This window comes from Neolamprologus brichardi, chromosome 15, assembly GCF_056152115.1.
Source record: "Neolamprologus brichardi isolate AB-2024 chromosome 15, ASM5615211v1, whole genome shotgun sequence".
Classification (NCBI taxonomy): Eukaryota; Metazoa; Chordata; class Actinopteri; order Cichliformes; family Cichlidae; genus Neolamprologus; species Neolamprologus brichardi.
The window spans coordinates 35,140,020-35,159,243 of NC_142118.1; the positions used below are offsets into that span (position 1 = coordinate 35,140,020).

Here is a 19,224-nt window from a genome sequence, read left to right on the forward strand (position 1 = left end):
TACCTAGGGTACTGAGGGTACTAACTACTGCCTCTATTTTCCCAGGAAGGATTGCTGGACGAGAGGGCAGCAGACACAGAGTGCACTGGCACGAGGGAGCGGACACACGAGCACAAACACTGGGAGAAGACACGGAGTGGAAGTCGGGAGCACACGGGGATGTATTGTTGTGTGTACAGTTTTCACTGTAAATAAACGCACTGCTTGTACATAGAGCACCGCGCCTGGGTCCTCCTTCCCCACACCCCCCCACGGTTTGCCACGCCAAACCGTGACAGAATGATCCCGCCAGGCATGGACCCAGCGGTCTCTGAGGAGAGGCTCAGGAGGGAGGTGATGGACAAGGTTTACCGCCTATGCGAGTTGTGGGGGGAGAAGCCCGCGGAAGGTTTGCGTCACGCCGTGGAGAGGCGGCTGCAAGAGACGCTGTTCAAATTCCCCTGGCTGGTGGACTCCCTCAATTCAGTAGTCCTGGACTTCCTGCTCTCAACTCTCCACCTTCACTCTCCTACTCAGGCTGCTCGCCAGCCCGGTCAGCTGGTGGATGCACAGCCTGACACGCCGGCCCCGACGTCTACCCGGAAACGACGTGCGCGCCGCCGGCGTTCCTCACCGCAGCCGACTTCCCGGACATCTCAAGAGCCGGCTGTGGTGAGTAATAAGGACACTTTGTCATTTCCTACCCCATTTGCTTCTTTGTTTTTAGTGGATGGTGACACCGCCGACGCTGCTGTAAGCCAGCCAACAGTGCAGCTAGCGTCTCCTCGTTCAGCGATCTCCACACCGCTCAGCTCTTCACCATCTGTAACAGTGCCACCTGCTACGACGCCGCAGCCGGTGGAGCTCAGCGGGCGGGAGGAGCCCGCGCCGCAGCCGGTGGAGCTCGGCGAGCGGGAGGAGCCCGCGCCGCAGCCGGTGGAGCTCGGCGAGCGGGAGGAGCCCGCGCCGCAGCCGGTGGAGCTCGGCGAGCGGGAGGAGCCCGCGCCGCAGCCGGTGGAGCTCGGCGAGCGGGAGGAGCCCGCGCCGCAGCCGGTGGAGCTCGGCGAGCGGGAGGAGCCCGCGCCGCAGCCGGTGGAGCTCGGCGAGCGGGAGGAGCCCGCGCCGCAGCCGGTGGAGCTCGGCGAGCGGGAGGAGCCCGCGCCGCAGCCGGTGGAGCTCGGCGAGCGGGAGGAGCCCGCGCCGCAGCCGGTGGAGCTCGGCGAGCGGGAGGAGCCCGCGCCGCAGCCGGTGGAGCTCGGCGAGCGGGAGGAGCCCGCGCCGCAGCCGGTGGAGCTCGGCGAGCGGGAGGAGCCCGCGCCGCAGCCGGTGGAGCTCGGCGAGCGGGAGGAGCCCGCGCCGCAGCCGGTGGAGCTCGGCGAGCGGGAGGAGCCCGCGCCGCAGCCGGTGGAGCTCGGCGAGCCGGTGGAGCTCGGCGAGCCGGTGGAGCTCGGCGAGCCGGTGGAGCTCGGCGAGCCGGTGGAGCTCGGCGAGCCGGTGGAGCCAGCGCCGCTGCCAGCCGAGGAGCAGCTCAGCGGGCAGGAGCCGGAGGAGCTCAGCGAGCCGGTGGAGCCAGCGCCGCTCGTGCTGCCAGCCGAGGAGCAGCTCAGCGGGCAGGAGCCGGAGGAGCTCGTGCTGCCAGCCGAGGAGCAGCTCAGCGGGCAGGAGCCGGAGGAGCTCGTGCTGCCAGCCGAGGAGCAGCTCAGCGGGCAGGAGCCGGAGGAGCTCGTGCTGCCAGCCGAGGAGCAGCTCAGCGGGCAGGAGCCGGAGGAGCTCAGCGAGCCGGTGGAGCCAGCGCCGCTCCCAGCCGAGGTGCAGCTCAGCGGGCAGGAGCCGGAGGAGCTCAGCGAGCCGGTGGAGCCAGCGCCGCTCCCAGCCGAGGTGCAGCTCAGCGAGCCGGTGGAGCCAGCGCCGCTGTCGGAGGGACCTCCACGTCTAGCGCGCCCTCCCCGCCGTCCACATCCAGCGCGTCCACGTCAGCGACCAGCGCGTCATCAGCCATGTACCACATCTCGCTGTTGCTCACCGGAGCAGCACCGCCGGACCCGGGGCAAGCCGCCGGAGGAGCAGCTCAGCGAGCCGGTGGTGCCAGCGCCGCTAGCTGATGAGCGCGGCAAGCCGGAGGGGGCCGAGCTGGAGCTCAGTGAGCGGAGGGAGTGGGACGAGCCGGAGCAACCCGCGCCGCAGCCTGAGCTGGAGCTCAGCAAGCCTGAGGAGCTCAGCGGGCAGGAGGAACCCGTGCTGCCCACGCAAGACCTTGGAGAGCCGGAGGGGTCAGCACGTCCGCGACCCGCACGACCGCAACCAGCACGTCGTAGATCAGGTGCCACACCTCGCGGTTGCTCGTCGGAGCCACGCCGCCGCCACCGGACCCGTGGCCGCCCACCGCAGCTGCCACGCCGCCGCCACCAGACCCGTGGCCGCCCACCGCAGCTGCCACGCCGCTGCCACCGGACCCGTGGAAGCCCGTCGCTGCTGCCACGCTGTCGTCACCGGACCCGTGGCCGCCTGCCGTGACCGTTTCGCAGCGGCTGCCGGACGCATATCCGCCTGCCGCAGCAGCAACGCCACCGCCGGACCCGTGGCCGCCCGCCGGAGTTGCAGCGCCGCCGCCGCCAGATCCGTGGCAGGCCACCAGAACCGTTTCGCCGCCGCCACCGGACCCGTGGCAGGCCGCCGGAGTTGCTGCGTTTCCATCAAGGGGTTAGAGGTAGGCCACCTGAACTGTTTTGCCGCCACTGCCTAACCCACAGCAGGTCCCGCTTGTTTTGCCGTCCTGCGGGTCGGCCGCCAGAACTGTGTTTGCTGCCACTGGACCGGGGGATTGGACTGTTGGACTGTGTTTTTCTTTTGTTGCTTTGTGGTGGCTGTTTGGCGGAGAGGTTTTGGGGCCCTCCGTCCTGGACCCCCCGCCACCCGCCCTGGGTTGGTTGTACTGTGGTTTTGTTTTTGCTTTTGGGTCGTCGGGTGCCGACCCTTGGAGGGGGGGTACTGTCAGGGTTCTGGGTCTGAGCAACCCAGGATCCCTGAGCAGTTATGGACTGGTTATATTATATGGTGTTGCTGTCTCTCTTCTTTCTGTTTGCGGATGTGTGTATGTGTTTTTGCGGGCGCCTTCAGGCCTCGTGGGTGTGGCCCTGCTGGTGGACTGGCCACACCCGAAGCCACACACCTGCTCCTGATCAGGCCTCGTCGGGGGAGCTACTTAGGAGAGTCTTGGAGCTCCCACCGACGCGGGATCATTTCGTGAGACTTCCCGTCAGTTCTCCAGTTGGTCTGTTTGTGAGTGTGAGCTTACCTAGGGTACTGAGGGTACTAACTACTGCCTCTATTTTCCCAGGAAGGATTGCTGGACGAGAGGGCAGCAGACACAGAGTGCACTGGCACGAGGGAGCGGACACACGAGCACAAACACTGGGAGAAGACACGGAGTGGAAGTCGGGAGCACACGGGGATGTATTGTTGTGTGTACAGTTTTCACTGTAAATAAACGCACTGCTTGTACATAGAGCACCGCGCCTGGGTCCTCCTTCCCCACACCCCCCCACGGTTTGCCACGCCAAACCGTGACATAATTAAGGCCCCTTTATGAAAATGCAATGAATATTAACAGAGAAAAGGAGCCATTTAAATCCACGTTACCCTGAGTTTTCTTACCGACACTCCCATAGTAAATTGCACCCACTGATTATGTTATTTTCCCTATCAGGCGTTTCACTTGGGGAATCTCAACATATTGTTGTGGTGTTATGGGAAGAATGAGAATAGATAGTCACTTAATTAATCAGAGACAACTTAATTACTTGACTTTGCGGGCTTCCAAAGAAACCTGGTAAACACAGGGGAAACATCTAAATGACTCACTTGCACGTCTCTTAGAGGAAGAATTAAACCGTAATCTCTCTCATCATTAACACATCACAATATATTACAGTTTTTACGACTGCTCCAAGCCGTTAAGTGGGCAGTGTGGTTACAAAAGAAAGCCCTGATTAGTAAGAAACAACACATTGTAAAAGGTAAGTTTAAACGAGTCATATTACGTAACAGCATATTACTCAAAGAAATTCTAAAAGATGGTTTGATTTTTGTCTTTTGTGTCTGTCTCTTTCTTTTCGTAGGTAAGCATTTGTGCATTGTGTATTTTTTTGTTTGTTTGTTTTTTTTAGAAACACAGTCTATAAGAGGAAAACAAAGTTTCTCCAATACTGAAAAGCTTAACGGTCAATATTTTGAATGTGCAACTTTATCCTTCAACACAGTCTGAACTCTCTTGGGCGAGCTTTCTTTGAGTAGTGTTCAGGTTTAGGTCTCCAGGCTTGTTGAAGGACATTCGAAGCTCTTCTTTAGATGCCGGCTGTCTTTTGTTCCATTCTCTGTCAAGATGACCCATTACACACATTCATGGTGAGGCCAATCCATGACTGATAATGTTGGGATGGCTATACTGATACTTTGTACATACACATATACATCATTGTCATGATGAAAAAGGAAGCTGTTACTAATCAGATGCCTTCAATATGGTGTTGCACGGTGGATCAAAACCTGTCGATACTTTTCCGTGTTCAAAGTTGGATAAATCCCAAACACCACTGGCTGAAATGCAAACCATGACAGAGCCTCAACCGTGTTTTACAGTTGGCTATATTCCAGACCTCCTCCTTGTATACCCATGGTGATTTGAACCAGAAATTTCCATTTTGGATTAATGACTCCCTAAGACCATTAACCACTCATTTTCAGTCCAGTTTTTGTGTCATTTTAAATCCCCCAGCCCTTTCTATCTTTTTCTCTTCCATAAGAATGACTTCTTGACAACCACTCTTCCACTGAGACCATTTCAGAGAACAATAGATGGATCAACTGAAGGGCCGGATGCATCTCTCAGATGCCGTGTCAGGTTTTTGCTGGATTTTTTTCCCCCCTGTTTCTTAAATACACATCTTTCGGATACTGTGGATAGTTTTTCAGGCCTGCCACTTTTTCTTTTGTTCCTCCACTTATCCAGTTTGCTCAGATATTTTATAAATACACTGCACATCATGCCGAGGTATGCCACGTTTTCAGTTTCTGGCCTTTTGTTAGTACAGAAAGGCTATTCTGTTTAAACTAAGCTAAAGAAATGGAAACAAATTATATGTTTTTGCTACAAGGTAGGAAGATCATAAAGGCAGAATTTAAAATTAAAAGGTTAAGCTGTTTAAAACTTGGTTTGCGTAGCCTAGTCAGCCACCCCAACACAAGACTAGAGTGGTTTACACATAAAGCATTCACATTTTTGATAATACTGTCCTCATATCCAGAGAGATGGAGGCAAGAATCAAACATGTCACTTTAACTTAGAAGATTAGGGTTTGAATTCAGGATTTGGACATTATAATTTACAAAAAAAAACTTTAGAGAGAAATTAGAGGCTCAGTTTAGTGAAAGACAGTTTCACATTATCAACAGCATGCTAGAAGTTTCTCTTCTATTACCATGGTTATAAGGCTGACAAGGCTCGTTCTATTTGATATGTGATTGGCTTTTTTTTTTACAGAGAGATAAAGAGTGAGGTTGTCAGTTATAGAAAAACTAATCATCGTAACCCTCTCAAACAGTATTGTTGATTTCCTTGTAAGGTTGGACTGTTTTTCAGGACTTTATTTTTAAAAAGAACAGAAGGATAAAAACGCATTAAAAAAAAAAAAGCCAGATCGAGTTGTCATTACACTGATGTATGTACACTCCATTATTCTCTGCACCAAGCTTCTGTGGAGTGTCACACTCCCGGGTGCACCAGAAGGTGGGTAGAGAAGATTAAAAAGACAAATGAGAAGTTTTGAAAGAGGCGGTTGAATGGGACGCGCTATCGTACTGAGATATGCAGCCCATTCACAATTGTAACATTATACATGAACATGCATCAGGTGCCTCACTGCCCAAAATATTACGTCTAATGTTGTTTTTAAGCAAAGCTTGACTGGAATGAGATGACTACATTTGTAATAATGAAGGCAAAGGTAATTTCTGGAAACATAATGGCCACCAGTGCACTTTAGTGATGAAACTATCCACCGTTCATTGTATCTGACTCAGAGTAGCAAGGAAATTATTTAAGCTGCATGCACCGTAGTGGAAAAAGTGCCTTTGCTCCATTAATAGTAACTCTATGCATTTGAACTTCCAAACAGTAATGGTTTAAATATTTTGTTTAAAGCAAAAGCAAAGCAGATTTGGTGATATTTAAAATGATCCACAGCTGTCGAGTGATGAATTCTGGAAAAAGGGGTGCATGGATTTGTCTAAATAGCCAAAAAACTCACAAAATGTTGAGTTTTTGAGAATGGACCATGAGCTGTCGACACACATCACTGCTAGTTGCTAAAGGGAGCTGGGGCCCCTCTGCCATGTATCATTAATGAGTTAATGCATGGTGCGCCACTGCTGCAGCTGTAAGCCGGCAGCATGTGTGGGGGGAGGGTGCGCGGGGGGAGTTATAACACCTGCCTTTCTAGCTCGCCTGGGCTCTCTCTTGGCTCGGTTCCACGTTGGGGTCAGCTTGTCTGCTAATCTGCTAATATGGTGGATATAATTGCGATTGAATGGTCGGCAGCGTCGTGTGTCCAGGGGAAGCAGTTGTTCTTCCCCCACTGCCAATGTTGTGATACCCAATCAGAGGTAATCAGCACTATTGAACCGATCAGCCTAATGGAATCAGATGGGTTTTAATTCACACACCTGGCTGTTGTGTGCATGCGGATCTGTCTTTTTCCGACTGTTTTGCTCCTTGGCAAGTGTGCGTGTAGGCTGGCATGTTTGTGCACCTGTTGTGTATATATAGAGCAGTCTCTTGTGAGTCTGAATATACACGTGTGCATAATTGCTGTGTAAATGTGTACGTTTGCATATGAAAGCATAGAGACTCCGCACTGTGTCACATGTGAATTTGTAACCATCGGATTTATCCACCACTGTCCGTGCTGTCCTGAATGTAGAGTATTTCCTAGAGTATTTAAATGTAGAATGGGAGGGAGAGCCTTCAGTTTTCAGGCCCCTCTTCTGTGGAACCAGCTTCCAGTTTGGATTCGGGAGACAGACACTATCTCTACTTTTAAGATTAGGCTTAAAACTTTCCTTTTTGCTAAAGCATATAGTTAGGGCTGGACCAGGTGACCCTGAATCCTCCCTTAGTTATGCTGCAATAGACGTAGGCTGCCGGGGATTCCCATGATGCATTGAGTTTTTCCTTTCCAGTCACCTTTCTCGCTCTCTATGTATTAACAGACCTCTCTGTGTTGAATCATATCTGTTATTAACCTCTGTCTCTCTTCCACAGCATGTCTTTTATCCTGTCTTCCTTCTCTCACCCCAACCAATCACAGCAGATGGCCCCGCCCCTCCCTGAGCCTGGTTCCGTCGGAGGTTTCTTCCTGTTAAAAGGAGTTTTTCCTTCCCACTGTCGCCAAAGTGCTGCTCATAGGGGGTCATATGATTGTTGGGTTTTTCTCTGTATCTATGAAGCGCCTTGAGGCGACTTTTGTTGTGATTTGGCGCTATATAAATAAAATTGAATTGAATTGAATTGAATTGAATGTTTCCTTTTGCAGGCTCCAGTATATATCACTTCCATCACCTGCACTCTGCTGCAGCCAGTCAATCAGTCCATGTGAGGAGAAGATGCACCAGTCTCTTAACATTTGCATCTGGATTCACGTTGAATCTTATCCCTTGCTGCAGCGGTCCCCAACCTTTTTTGCGCCACGGACCGGCCTTTAAGGTGTCGCGGATAAATACAACAAAATAAAACTAGTACCGGTACCGAAAAAAAAGAAGATTTATTCATAACACGTGAAAAGACCCAGGAAAACCGAGGAAACGATAAAAACGATAACAAAATAACGCTGAAAACCGATAAAAAACCCTGAAAACTATACATTTCACACCTGAGCCTCAACTCTCGCGGCCCGGTACCAAACGACTCACGGACCGGTACCGGTCCGAGGCCTGGGGGTTGGGGACTGCTGCCTTGCTGGATGTGTGATACTCTCACACGAGCTGACTGTGTAGCAGAGGCCAAGCTCTCAACGCGAGTCTTATCCACCATCCCTGGTCCTCCTCACAAGGCTGGCAGGGTTGGACATCTGTGCAGCAGCATCTCCTTTGGTGTCTGAGTAAAGTATCTGTATCTTCTATGAGTCACTCAGTTCTAGCCATGTTAGACATGCTACAGACAGCCTATAATGCATTGTCAGATATTGAATTTTTATACACTTGCCAAGCGCCGTCTCTCTTATCCTATCATGGATTAGCGAGCTGCACGGTGTGTAACACCCCACTTTCCCGCTGCAGCAGGTGTGTTGCGTGAAAGGAATTGAATTTTTATTCTGCTTTTTCCACTCGCGGCCTGACATAGTAAAATATAAGTCTTAACTGCCTTCTACTGAACTTCACACGTGGGCTGGGTGATAATCTGCATGTAGATCCTGGTGTCTTTACCACCTTATGACTGTATCACACTGGGCTTTCTAGACGTCTTATTGGTAACATAACACATCACATTCTGATGTGATGAATTAAGAGGAGCGTGGGGTTCGGTCTCTTGCTCGAGAAGCCGGGGATTGAACTACCACCCTTCTGGTTAGTAGATGACCCCCTCTACACATACGCCGGCTCTTCTCTTTGACTGAACTTTTCATCTGAATTTGAGCCCGCATGTCTGAGTCTGGATTGGCTCATCGTACCTGAGCATGTGTGCACTGCCTCGTGTGTATACCTCCTGGTAAAGATGCTTGTCTGAGTCTGTTTCCCTGCATGTACATGAATCAGTGGAGTTGGCTACAGCAGACATGAGCAAAGCAGGATTAAGAGCATCTTCATTCTGGCTAGACAGCAGTCCGTGTTGCTCTTGGGAGATGCAGCAACACGGAGAGAAGAGGGGGAAAAAAAAGAACAAACCATCCTTCTTCTTCTACCCCCGTCATCTTTTCTGTCTCGCAGTGTTACACCCTCCAGCTCTCTCTCTGCTTCTTCTTGTTCTTCTTCTCTTCATCTCTCCACTGCATTCCTGTTTTTTTCTTTTTTACTATCCCGTCTTAAGTCCCCCCGCTCTCTACCCCCCGACAGTAGCTGCTACTTATTTCTCTCTTCTTTCTCTCCTGGACGGCGCACCACAGCGTACAGTTGCTGGCACAGGGGAATAGCAGACGGCCCTTTGTGAAGTTCAAGGCAGTTCTGAGATTTCCGGGAGGTTCATTAAGGAAGCTTTTTTTCCATGAAAAAAAAAATGCCCGTCGCTCTGAGAGAGCTGGACCGACTGCATGTTCAGGTCATATGGACTTTGAAAGTTCAAGGAGTTTTAGGACTTTAAAGACCATATTTATTCCCCTGCACACATTAGTGTTTCCTCATTATTTTATTCTGCTTCCTTTCAAGAAGAAAAACTCCCAGACACAGCACTACGACCACTGTGGGACACCAAAACAGCAAAACTCATAATAAGCATTTATTTTATTTATTTTATCTTCAACCATACCAGAGATCAATTTCAAATTTACTCTCTCTCCATCGTCTTACAGCTTTCTTGTGCTGCTCCAGCTAGAAACTTAAAAAATACACTATATTGTCAAAAGGGTTTGCTTGCACGCCTTAACATGAATATGAAAAAGAGTGACCTCCCATTCTTAATCCGTGGAGTTTAATATCATGTCAGCCCACTCTTTACAGCTATAACAGTTTCAGCTCTTCTGGGAAGGCTTTCCACATGTTTTAGGAGTGTTTATGGGAACTTTTGATCATTCTTCCAAAAGAGCATTTGTAAGGTCAGAGACTGATGTTGGACGAGAAGGCTTAATTGCTCTAATTCATCCCAAAAGTGTTGTGTCGGGTTGAAGTCAGGAGTCTGTGCAGGCCAGTCGAGTTCTTCCACACAAACTCCCTCATCTCTCTATGGACCTTGCTTTGTCCACTGGTGCGCAGTCATGTTGGAACAGGAAGAGGCCGTCCCGAAACTCTCCCCACAAAGATAGGAACATGAAATTGTGAAAAAATGTCTTGGCATGCTGAAGCATTAAGAGTTTCTTTCACTAGAGCTAAGGGAATAGAATAGAATAGAATATAATAGCCTTTATTGTCATTGTACAAAGTACAACGAAATTGGAGTGCCACTCCCTTGGTGCAAAATGCAATAATAAATATAAATGTAAAATATAAAAAGTACAATAAAACACCCGAAGTACTCAGACAATAATAAGTACGATATATACAGGATAGCAGCATAATATAGTGACAATGGCAAGTATGGTATAGTTAAGCAGGTTCAATTGTTTTGTGCTTATTTACTACGGTGATAGCTCTGGGAAAGAAGCTATCCCTGAATCTGTTTGTCCTGGTTTTATGTGACCTGTACCGTCGGCCTGGCGGTAATAGTTCAAACAGTTGATTACTGGGGTGAGAGTAGTCCTTAATGATATTGTCAGCTCTGCTGAGGTATCGAGAGTTTGCAATGGCCTCCAGACTGGGCAGAGAGCAGCCAGTGATCTTCTGGGCTGTGTTGATGACCCTCTGCAGTACTTTCCTGTCTGCAACTGAGCACCCTGCATACCATGTTGTAGGATGCTCTCTATGGTGGCTCTATAAGTGAGCTCAACTCCTGAGAAACAACCCCATAGTCCATAGTCCTCCACCAGTCTTTAAAATTGGCACAATGTACTTAGAAAAGTAGCATTCACCTGGCAATCGCCAAACTCAGACTCATCCATCGGATTGCCAGACGGAGAAGCGTAATTCTTTAATCCAAAGAACACGTCTCCACTGCTCTAGAGTCTAATGGCAGGATGCATTAAAGCTTGGATGTAGCTGCTCAGCCATGTAAAACCATTCTATGAAGCTCACTACGCACTGTTCTTGAGCTAATCTGAAGCCCGCATGAAGTTTGGAGGTCTGTAGCAACTGACTCTGCAGACAGTTTGCGAGCTCTGTGCACTATGCGCTCTGATTTTATGTGACCTAATACTTGGTGGCTGAGTTGCTGTCGTTCCCAATCGCTTTCAATTTGTTATAATACCACTAACAGTTGACTGTGTAATATTTAGCAGTGGCGAAATTTCACAACTAGACTTGTTGCACAGGTGGCATCACGGTGCCACACTGGAATTCACCGAGCTCCTGGGAGCGACCCATTCTTTCACAGATGTTTGTAGAAGCACTCTGCATGCCTTGATTTTATACACCTGGGGCCATGAACGTGATTGCAACACCTTCAATGATCTGGATGGATGAGTGAATACTTTTAGCACTATAGTGTAACCAGTGAATCTGTAATATTTACTGTTTATAGTTTTCTGAATTGCATAATATTTACTAGGCAGGCCCAAGCTTAGTGACTCGCACACAAATTCAATTGCCCGTTAAATTTCAAACGTTTCTCCGAGAAAGCAGATAGTGTTCCCAGTTATGGAAAGCAAGAGGTGATGCCGATTACCTTTCATCTCATACCAAAAGGCTAAAATCAAAACATATTGCCAATACAATATATCAGTCTACCTCCCACAAACACTGGAATAAACACACCCAGTAACATAAGTCTTAAATATAAAGATGGGGGCTAGCATTTTTTAAAGAAACAAGCAAGATAAAAGAATGGAAACATGCCAGATCCAAACACTGCCGGGAACAGAGTCGAACACAAATGTCAAGTATTTACACAATCGCTGCACATACTTGCTTTATTCACACACTTGTCAGATGAAATGAGTATCTCCAGATGTGTGCGGCCCTGACAAATATTCTCATAATGTTAAACAAGCCCGTTCCCTTTGAAGCCCTGTTAAACAGGCTCCCACACTTTACTGCAGGCACTTTGTCACACTCAAGCTGACGCCTTAGTATTTGGTCATGCAGCATGAACATGCGTATACAAACACGGGATCATTCACATAAGTGCAGAGTTTTGTTAGCGCTCTTGATATAAGTGCACAGGCCAGGTTTCTCTCTCTGGGTGGACCGTCTCACTAGTCAGGGTTGTTTTTACTACCAAGTGTACTGCATCTGAAACTGATCCAAAAGGGAAAGAAATAAAGAAAGAAACTCTTTACTACTGCCTTTCCTTTGCCTGTCTCAGTTCTTACCTTATATTCCTTTACCAGATTCCATATGGTGGTGATACAAGATGTGTAATTTATGTGCATAGCACGCACTGACCCCAGGAAACTGGCAAGCTGCAGCATTTGATTAACGGCCCAGACTACTTTCTGGATTCACAACAGATAGTCCTCTCACTGTAAACTGTAAAACTTTTTGTTGTCTTCTTTAAAAAAGAAAGAGCAAAGTGCTTGCTTGTCTATCTGGAGCAGCAGAAGCACTCAGACCTGTTTTTTAAAAGTGTGTATTTATTTAGAGAGCAGGGCTTATCATATTGCTCCTGATGGCCCCACTGGATGTTGGTGATTGTTCTGAATAGCCAATATATCAGAGGCAATTGCTGGTAATGTAATTGGCTGATAATGGCCTCATGACATCATCTGCAATTCTCTTCGAGGCAGGACTGAGAATCAGGTTTATGCTGCGTGGGTTATTGCACAGGGACTGGGGGTAAATGGAATTAAGTCAGTACTGGTAACAATTTCGTTAAAATGAATCCACTCAACTTATTGTAAGCCTCAGCATTTCTATTAGTGAAAGAAAAATATCCCCTCTAAGACTTTCACTTTGCATCTATGTAATAGGATTTTTCCCATAACATCTCTTGATTAAATTTATGGAAGGGCATTTGCTTGCGATATAATTCTTAATCGTCACAAGACTTTATCCTCCCAGCTGGTCGCTCTTTTGAAGTCAGAGCGGAACAGAAAATCGCCATCACCCCGCGTAACACAAAACACATAAATGTCAGTTCCTCGTGCAGCACGAGGAGCTCCTTTACCTCTGTCTCCCGGACTGTAGCTAGAATATGCTCTGTAATTGAATGAGACGGCTCCAAGCGTGCGTCATAGGTCACGAGTTCAACCCGCAGTCACCTCTCTGGCCATAACTCTCTCCACCTACCTAATTCTGTCACTCTTCGGTTCTTTCTGAGGTATCGTTTCATAAAGAAGAATGAACTGGATGTTATCGATCAGTGGCCATTGAAGAAAATAGATGGTGCTTCTTTACTGACTCTCTGCCTCAGCCTGTCTCAGTCTGATCTGTGTTTGTTGCTTTCACCTTAGCCCTCCACATTCTCATTGTGCTTTCTCTCTTTTTAAGCGCATGTCCACCCATGCACATAAAGAGAAACCAAGGCTGCTGAGCTGGTAAAATAAACAAGTCAGTGATTGCATGAGAAGGGAAACTACACCTGCCTTCGCTACAAGACTGCAGAGCTCACAGTTTGCAATAATGGCTTTGCATTTGCTCTCAATTCCTTTCTTTAACTTACAGGTTAGAGGTGGGCAGATCGATCCAAATATCGATACTATCGATAGCAACGCTGGTATTCTGAATTTGCAAATAAATGATCATTTAGCCGATAAATCACGACACACTGCTGTCTCTCTTCTACATAAGCTGCCTTTAACCCTTTCATGCATGAATTATTACAACCTCAATCTGGATTTTTTAATATTTTTATTCATCTTTGGGCACGAAAAAAAGATTTTTGAACTTCATTTTTTTAAACATGTACTTTTCAAAGAGTTTTTTTACATGTCCACTTAGGTGGACAACATACATTTTGACTAACAAATAAATAATATACACTGTGTAAAAACTATAACATAACAAAAATATTTTAAATATATTTTATAACAATGTAACAATATATGTAACAAAAATAACTGTGGGCATGGAGTGACACATCAGTGTCCAATGTAGTGGTTAATGTGCAAGTATACCATCAACACCGACACAAATACAAGACAAGACAGCCTTTGAATAGCTGTCCACCAGTGTTGGTCAAGTTACTTGAAAAAAGTAATCGTAACTAATTACTGATTACTTCCCCAAAAAAGTAATCCAGTTACTTTACTGATTACTTATTTTCAAAAGTAATTAATTACTTAGTTACTTTTTAAAAACACGATTTACAACCTGAATAGGTGATAAAGTGATAGATCTTTCAGCCCAATTCTACTTTTTCTACATAATCCATCATACAAAATGTAATCAAATGGAAAAGTCTCTTTTTAAAACTTGTTTTATTAGTTTTAATCTTTTAACTTTATGCATCAAGCAAAAATTTAATTATATGCAACATTCTCTGACTGGAAGAAATTTGTTTAATATTTTCTGCACATTCCAGCACATAAAATATATTTTTTTGTGTGTTTACACTCACTCTTTCAAATAGATGCAAGTAAAACACAGCAGAAAATAAATAAAGTCAAAGACTAGCGGTCCTTTTGCTCTATTTTCACCTATAAAGCAGGAGTGGGGCAGGCGGAGGTTTGTCCTGGTGCAGGTGTGCCACAGCGGTCAGTGGAAGAATCCGCGAGTTTCTCTGTGAGTTTCCCATTATGTCGTAGCTACTCGGTGCTTGTTTGGAAGTTTAGGGGGTTTTTTTCGCTGTAAAAAGAAGTTTTCTTCCCACGCACAATGGACACTAATGTTTTTGTCACTTTTTATGGAATCAAACTCAAAGTAAGGTCAGTACTTCCACGCTTTAAACGCTGCACGCTCATACTCTCTCCCATACTCGATATATGATCCATTGTTGATCTGCACACAGTTGTTGTCACGAACGTCGCACTCGCTTACGTCACTGTCATGAGACATTCTCGCAAAAAATCACGGTTTTAGTAACGCAGTAACACAGCGTTCCTACGGGAAAGTAACGGTAATCTAATTACCGTTTTTGCAATAGTAATCCCTTACTTTACTCGTTACTTGAAAAAAGTAATCGGATTACAGTAACGCGTTACTGCCCATCTCTGCTGTCCACTGCAGTGACCACTATACGTGAAAGGTAAAAACGATCGGTACTGGTATCGGCTATACTGGCCCTGCTATCAGATCAATACCAAAATTGGCAAACATCACACAGAACTACTTAGAGAGCCTCTTTTTCAAACAGTAGTCACAATGCAAAAGGTTTTATGTGTGTATGCTGTATGAAAATAAAGGCACGAAGACAAAAAAAGGTAACTGCTGTCATCAACTTGAAGGAGAAAGACAGAGAAAAATGGAGACAGTTAAGGGGCTCATTGTGTCATTGTAGAGTTCAGAAGGAACAGCACGAGGGGTCTCATGCCAATTGGTTTCCTGTGCATGCTAACACCCACCCCATACCTCTGGTCCCTCTTTACCCCTATTCGCCTCTTGTCACAGGTGAAGGAGTTTCAGAATAATTACCTCTATTCCCGCTTTCTCTCGATACCGCCGTTCTCTATTCCCTATCCCTGCTGAATGCATTTCAAACATTCATTTCCATGTTCATTTCAGTTTGGCCCAGGAGAAAACACCTGTCGTAGCTTTAAGCAGCTGTGGGGTTTTTGTTTTTTTCCACTGGGTCCCTATAACTTTGCAGTTCTCTGACTTGATAGTTCATTCAGTTCACTGGTAATTACATCTTAACGTTTAACTTGGTAGGCTGTGAAGATGGCTGAATGAAAATGAGAAGGGGTGACCAGGTGGAAAAGAGCCAATTTCTTAGCAGCCTGGGTGCAAGCCTTTTTTTTCTTTAGCCTTGTCTCTTTGAAGGTCAAACGATCAACACCGTGACTAAATAGCTTGTGCGTGTGTATGTGTTCGTGTATGTCGCATTCGCTGATGTACATGCCCAGATCCAAAAAAATGTTGTATTTCATAGTATTTCATGAAAATTATTATGAATTTGATCTCAAAAAGGTGGGAGGGGTGTAACTAAAAGCTGGAAAAGTAAGCGGTGCTAAAAAAGAAACAGCTGGCAAAATATGATCTTCAGAGTTTCTCAAAACTAAAGATGGACAGAAGTTCACCAATCTGCAAGAAACTACATCTACAAATTGTGGAACCAATTTCAGAATAATGTTCTTCAATGTAAAATTGTGACGGCTTTGAATATCCCATCATCTATGGCTCATAATATCATCAAACGATTCAGACAATCCGGTGAACCCTCGCTGCTTGTAAGGGACAAAGCTGAAAATCAATATCGGGTGTCCGTGATCTTCCCTCAGCTGGCACTGCATTAAAAAACAGTCATGGAAATCAGTGCATGGGCTCGGGAACGCTTCCAGAAATCATGGTCTGCGCACACAGCTCGCTGCGCCATCCACAAACACCGGTGAAAGCTCTATCATGCAAAGTAGCCATATGTGAACATGATCCAGAAACGCTGCTGTCTTCTCCGGGCCAAAGCTCATTTAAAATGAACTGAGACAAAGTGGAAAACTGTTCCGTGATCAGACGAATCTAAATTTGAAATTCTTTTTTGGGAAACACGAAACAGCTCGAATCCTACATCAGATTAACATCTGAAGGTCCAGCAGCTGGTCTCCACAGTTCGCAGATGTTAACGGAGTGGTGTTTAAAGCAGTGGTACAGAGCGGTAAACACTGTCCTGTCGCAACTTTTTTGAGAAGTGTTGCTGTAGCTGTTTATGAGATTTACAAACCGCTGCATTCTGTTTACATTTTGCTGTTTTGGAATTTGGGTTGTTTGTGAGCTTTGTTCTGGCTCCATGGGCAGTTAACTGTGGCTGTTAATGACAAAAAACACTGAGATGTAGGAAGTTTAAAAAAATGATGTGTTACTAATGTTAATGTACATTTTTTAAATTGTTTTTGCAAATGAGTTATTTGTATGGAATACTAATCTTTTAAATGTAAACTAACATTTCAACCACTTACTTTTTAGAAATCTTCTTTAAAAAACACAACAAATTAGCAAAGACCCACAACGTCTCAGTGTGTTTAGCTTTGTTGTCATGGTGGCTGTTCTGCTAAGTCTTTGCTTACACAAACACTCACGCACACACACACACACACAGATATATATATATATATATGTTGCCACACAGCAAGAAGGTCATGAGTTCAATTCCACCATCAGTCCGGGGTCTTTCTGTGTGGAGTTTGCATGTTCTCCCTGTGTTTGCGTGGGTTAGACAGGTTAATTGATTAGTCTAAATTGCCCATAGGTATGAATGCGGGAGTGAATGTGAGTGTGAATGGTTGTCTGTCTCTGTGTATTAGCCCTGCAACAGACTGGCGACCTGTCTGGGGTGTACACCGCCTCTCGCCCTATGACAGCTGGGATAGGCTCCAGCGACCCTGAAAAGGTTAAGCGGAAGCGAATGGATGGATGGATATATATATATATATATATATATATATATATATATATATATATATATATATATATATATATCTTTTCCTGTGTTGCCTCACAGACTCGTGCCTTAGCAATCCCTCCTTTCCTCTGTCTTCTATCCGTCTACCTCTGTGCCCTTTTATCCTTATTCCCCTCCATCTCTCCTTCACGGTACATAAACTTCCTCTCCATTCCCTCAGTTACCTTTGATGCACTCTTTGTTTTAAAGGTTCAGTCCCAGCTGTGGCCAGGTGTAGCACTTGGTATGGATCAGTGTAGTAAACAACTCTTTTATGGCTGTAGTTTATGAAGGGAGAGTGAAGGAACGGGAGACCCCGGCTTTGCAGATTTGAGCCATAGATAAGCGCTCAGGCCAAATCTTTAAAATTCCAACAGGATAATGGAAGACATTCCCCTTTATGGAGAAGCTGCTTGAAAAGTCCAAGAGAAGAACAGAGTAAATCTTCCAGACATAATAATCCACTTTGGCCATTTAATAGCAGACAAACCCCTAATGCCACGTGATAATGTTTCACAGACAGATTTGTATCTTTTTTTTTGAGGGGGGGGGGAGGTGTCGTTTGGAAATATTTCTCTCACAAAAGTGGTGTAGACGGTGCAAAAAAGTGTGCAAAAGTTATGAGATTACACAGCACTTATGTTATAAATATGCTCGAGCACTCAGAAACAGAGCGCACTGAGATCGTTCAGTCTTTCCTGATCATGATTGCTGTGTCATTTTAAGGCATTTAATGAAATAAGTCCAGTTCATCACCGCTTATCACATTAAATAATAAAAATCTGACAGGATCAGTTTAATTCTGTCTTCTTTAATGGAAGGACCACAGATCTTTCGGACGTTGATGTTTTAAACACAAAGAAGAGTTCCGTGCAGTATTGTGCTCACAGTTTGATATTACAGTACCAGGAGGGAGAGTACATGTTTCAGCCTTGTCCTTGGCTGTTTTTCCAGTATTCCCATGCCTGGGGAACAACCACAGTATGGGATCCCTGTTTCGATGACGGACGAAAGGGCAAGTCAAGTCTCCCGCTGCTCTTGAAGGACAAAAGCCAGTCATAATAAGTCAAGGCTGATCCCTGGACTTTGGGCCCCATGAAAAAGGAAGACAAAGCATCGAGTCTCTTGACAAAGGCAAGTTATTACAGCCGAGAGCCCCATGTTGCTACATTGTCACTCAAACTCTGGCCTGATAGAGGAGCGAGACTGGGCCGTTTCTGTTCATTTAATTTAAGGAAATCAAAGGTATTTTCTTTTTCGCTCTCTCCTACCTTCTCCTCAAGCACTTTCTATCCCCTTCCCTTTTTTCCCCCTTTTTTTACTTTCTCATTACTTCCACTTGTTCCCTCCTCTCCAATTACAGGCTAGTCTTTCATCTCCACAGCCAAGGAATGGAGTGATAGGATCAGGAGGAAGAGTGAAGAAAGACTCTTTGTTGCCCATACCTCCCCCCTCTGATACCCCACCCTGGCCTTCTAATAACCCCAGGGCCACTTGGGTCAGTCTAAGACTGTGGCTTATACAGTTTCATTTCTGAAAAGCAGCATAGACATAACACACTATACACAACGACGCTGCACAATGCTGTGAAACACGTCATTGCAATGTCATTCTAACTCAAAAATAGCAACCCGAAAACTGATTCAAAAAACTCTGGTTACACATAAAAAACTATTCTACTCTTGAGCGTGTTTAAAAAAATGTTTTGCAAAGTTGCAGAATTCCTTTCAAAGCAGCACAATAATGCAAAACACTGAAAGGGCAACATTTACCAGTTGCCCATTTGTCTTGAGATCCCATGGCATTGTTGCGTTAAGGAACTAAGCCGTCCATAGGGTTGTGCGTCAGGGGGACACAATGCTTCGACTTAAAGTCTCATCAATTGTGGTTTTCTCGCCTACTGGATTTTGTGGCGTATTTGAAAGACCAAGTCCTTGGCTGGTATCTTAATGTCGTCCTTGGGTTTATAGAGGCTTACT

The 19,224-nt window shown here is 46.1% G+C and overlaps 1 protein-coding gene across 1 annotated transcript in view; it reads left to right on the plus strand.

Moving 5' to 3' along the window:
* The first annotated feature begins 270 nt into the window (after positions 1-270).
* Positions 271-19,224, plus strand: part of LOC148098633 (uncharacterized) — a 35,451-nt gene continuing 16,497 nt past the window's right edge. The window contains exons 1-4 of the mRNA XM_087852883.1: positions 271-837; positions 1,120-2,058; positions 2,329-2,468; positions 2,550-2,732. Of these exons, the coding sequence (XP_087709009.1) occupies positions 280-837; positions 1,120-2,058; positions 2,329-2,468; positions 2,550-2,732 (1,820 nt within the window). The 5' untranslated portion in view covers positions 271-279. The remainder of the gene's footprint in view (positions 838-1,119; positions 2,059-2,328; positions 2,469-2,549; positions 2,733-19,224) is intronic.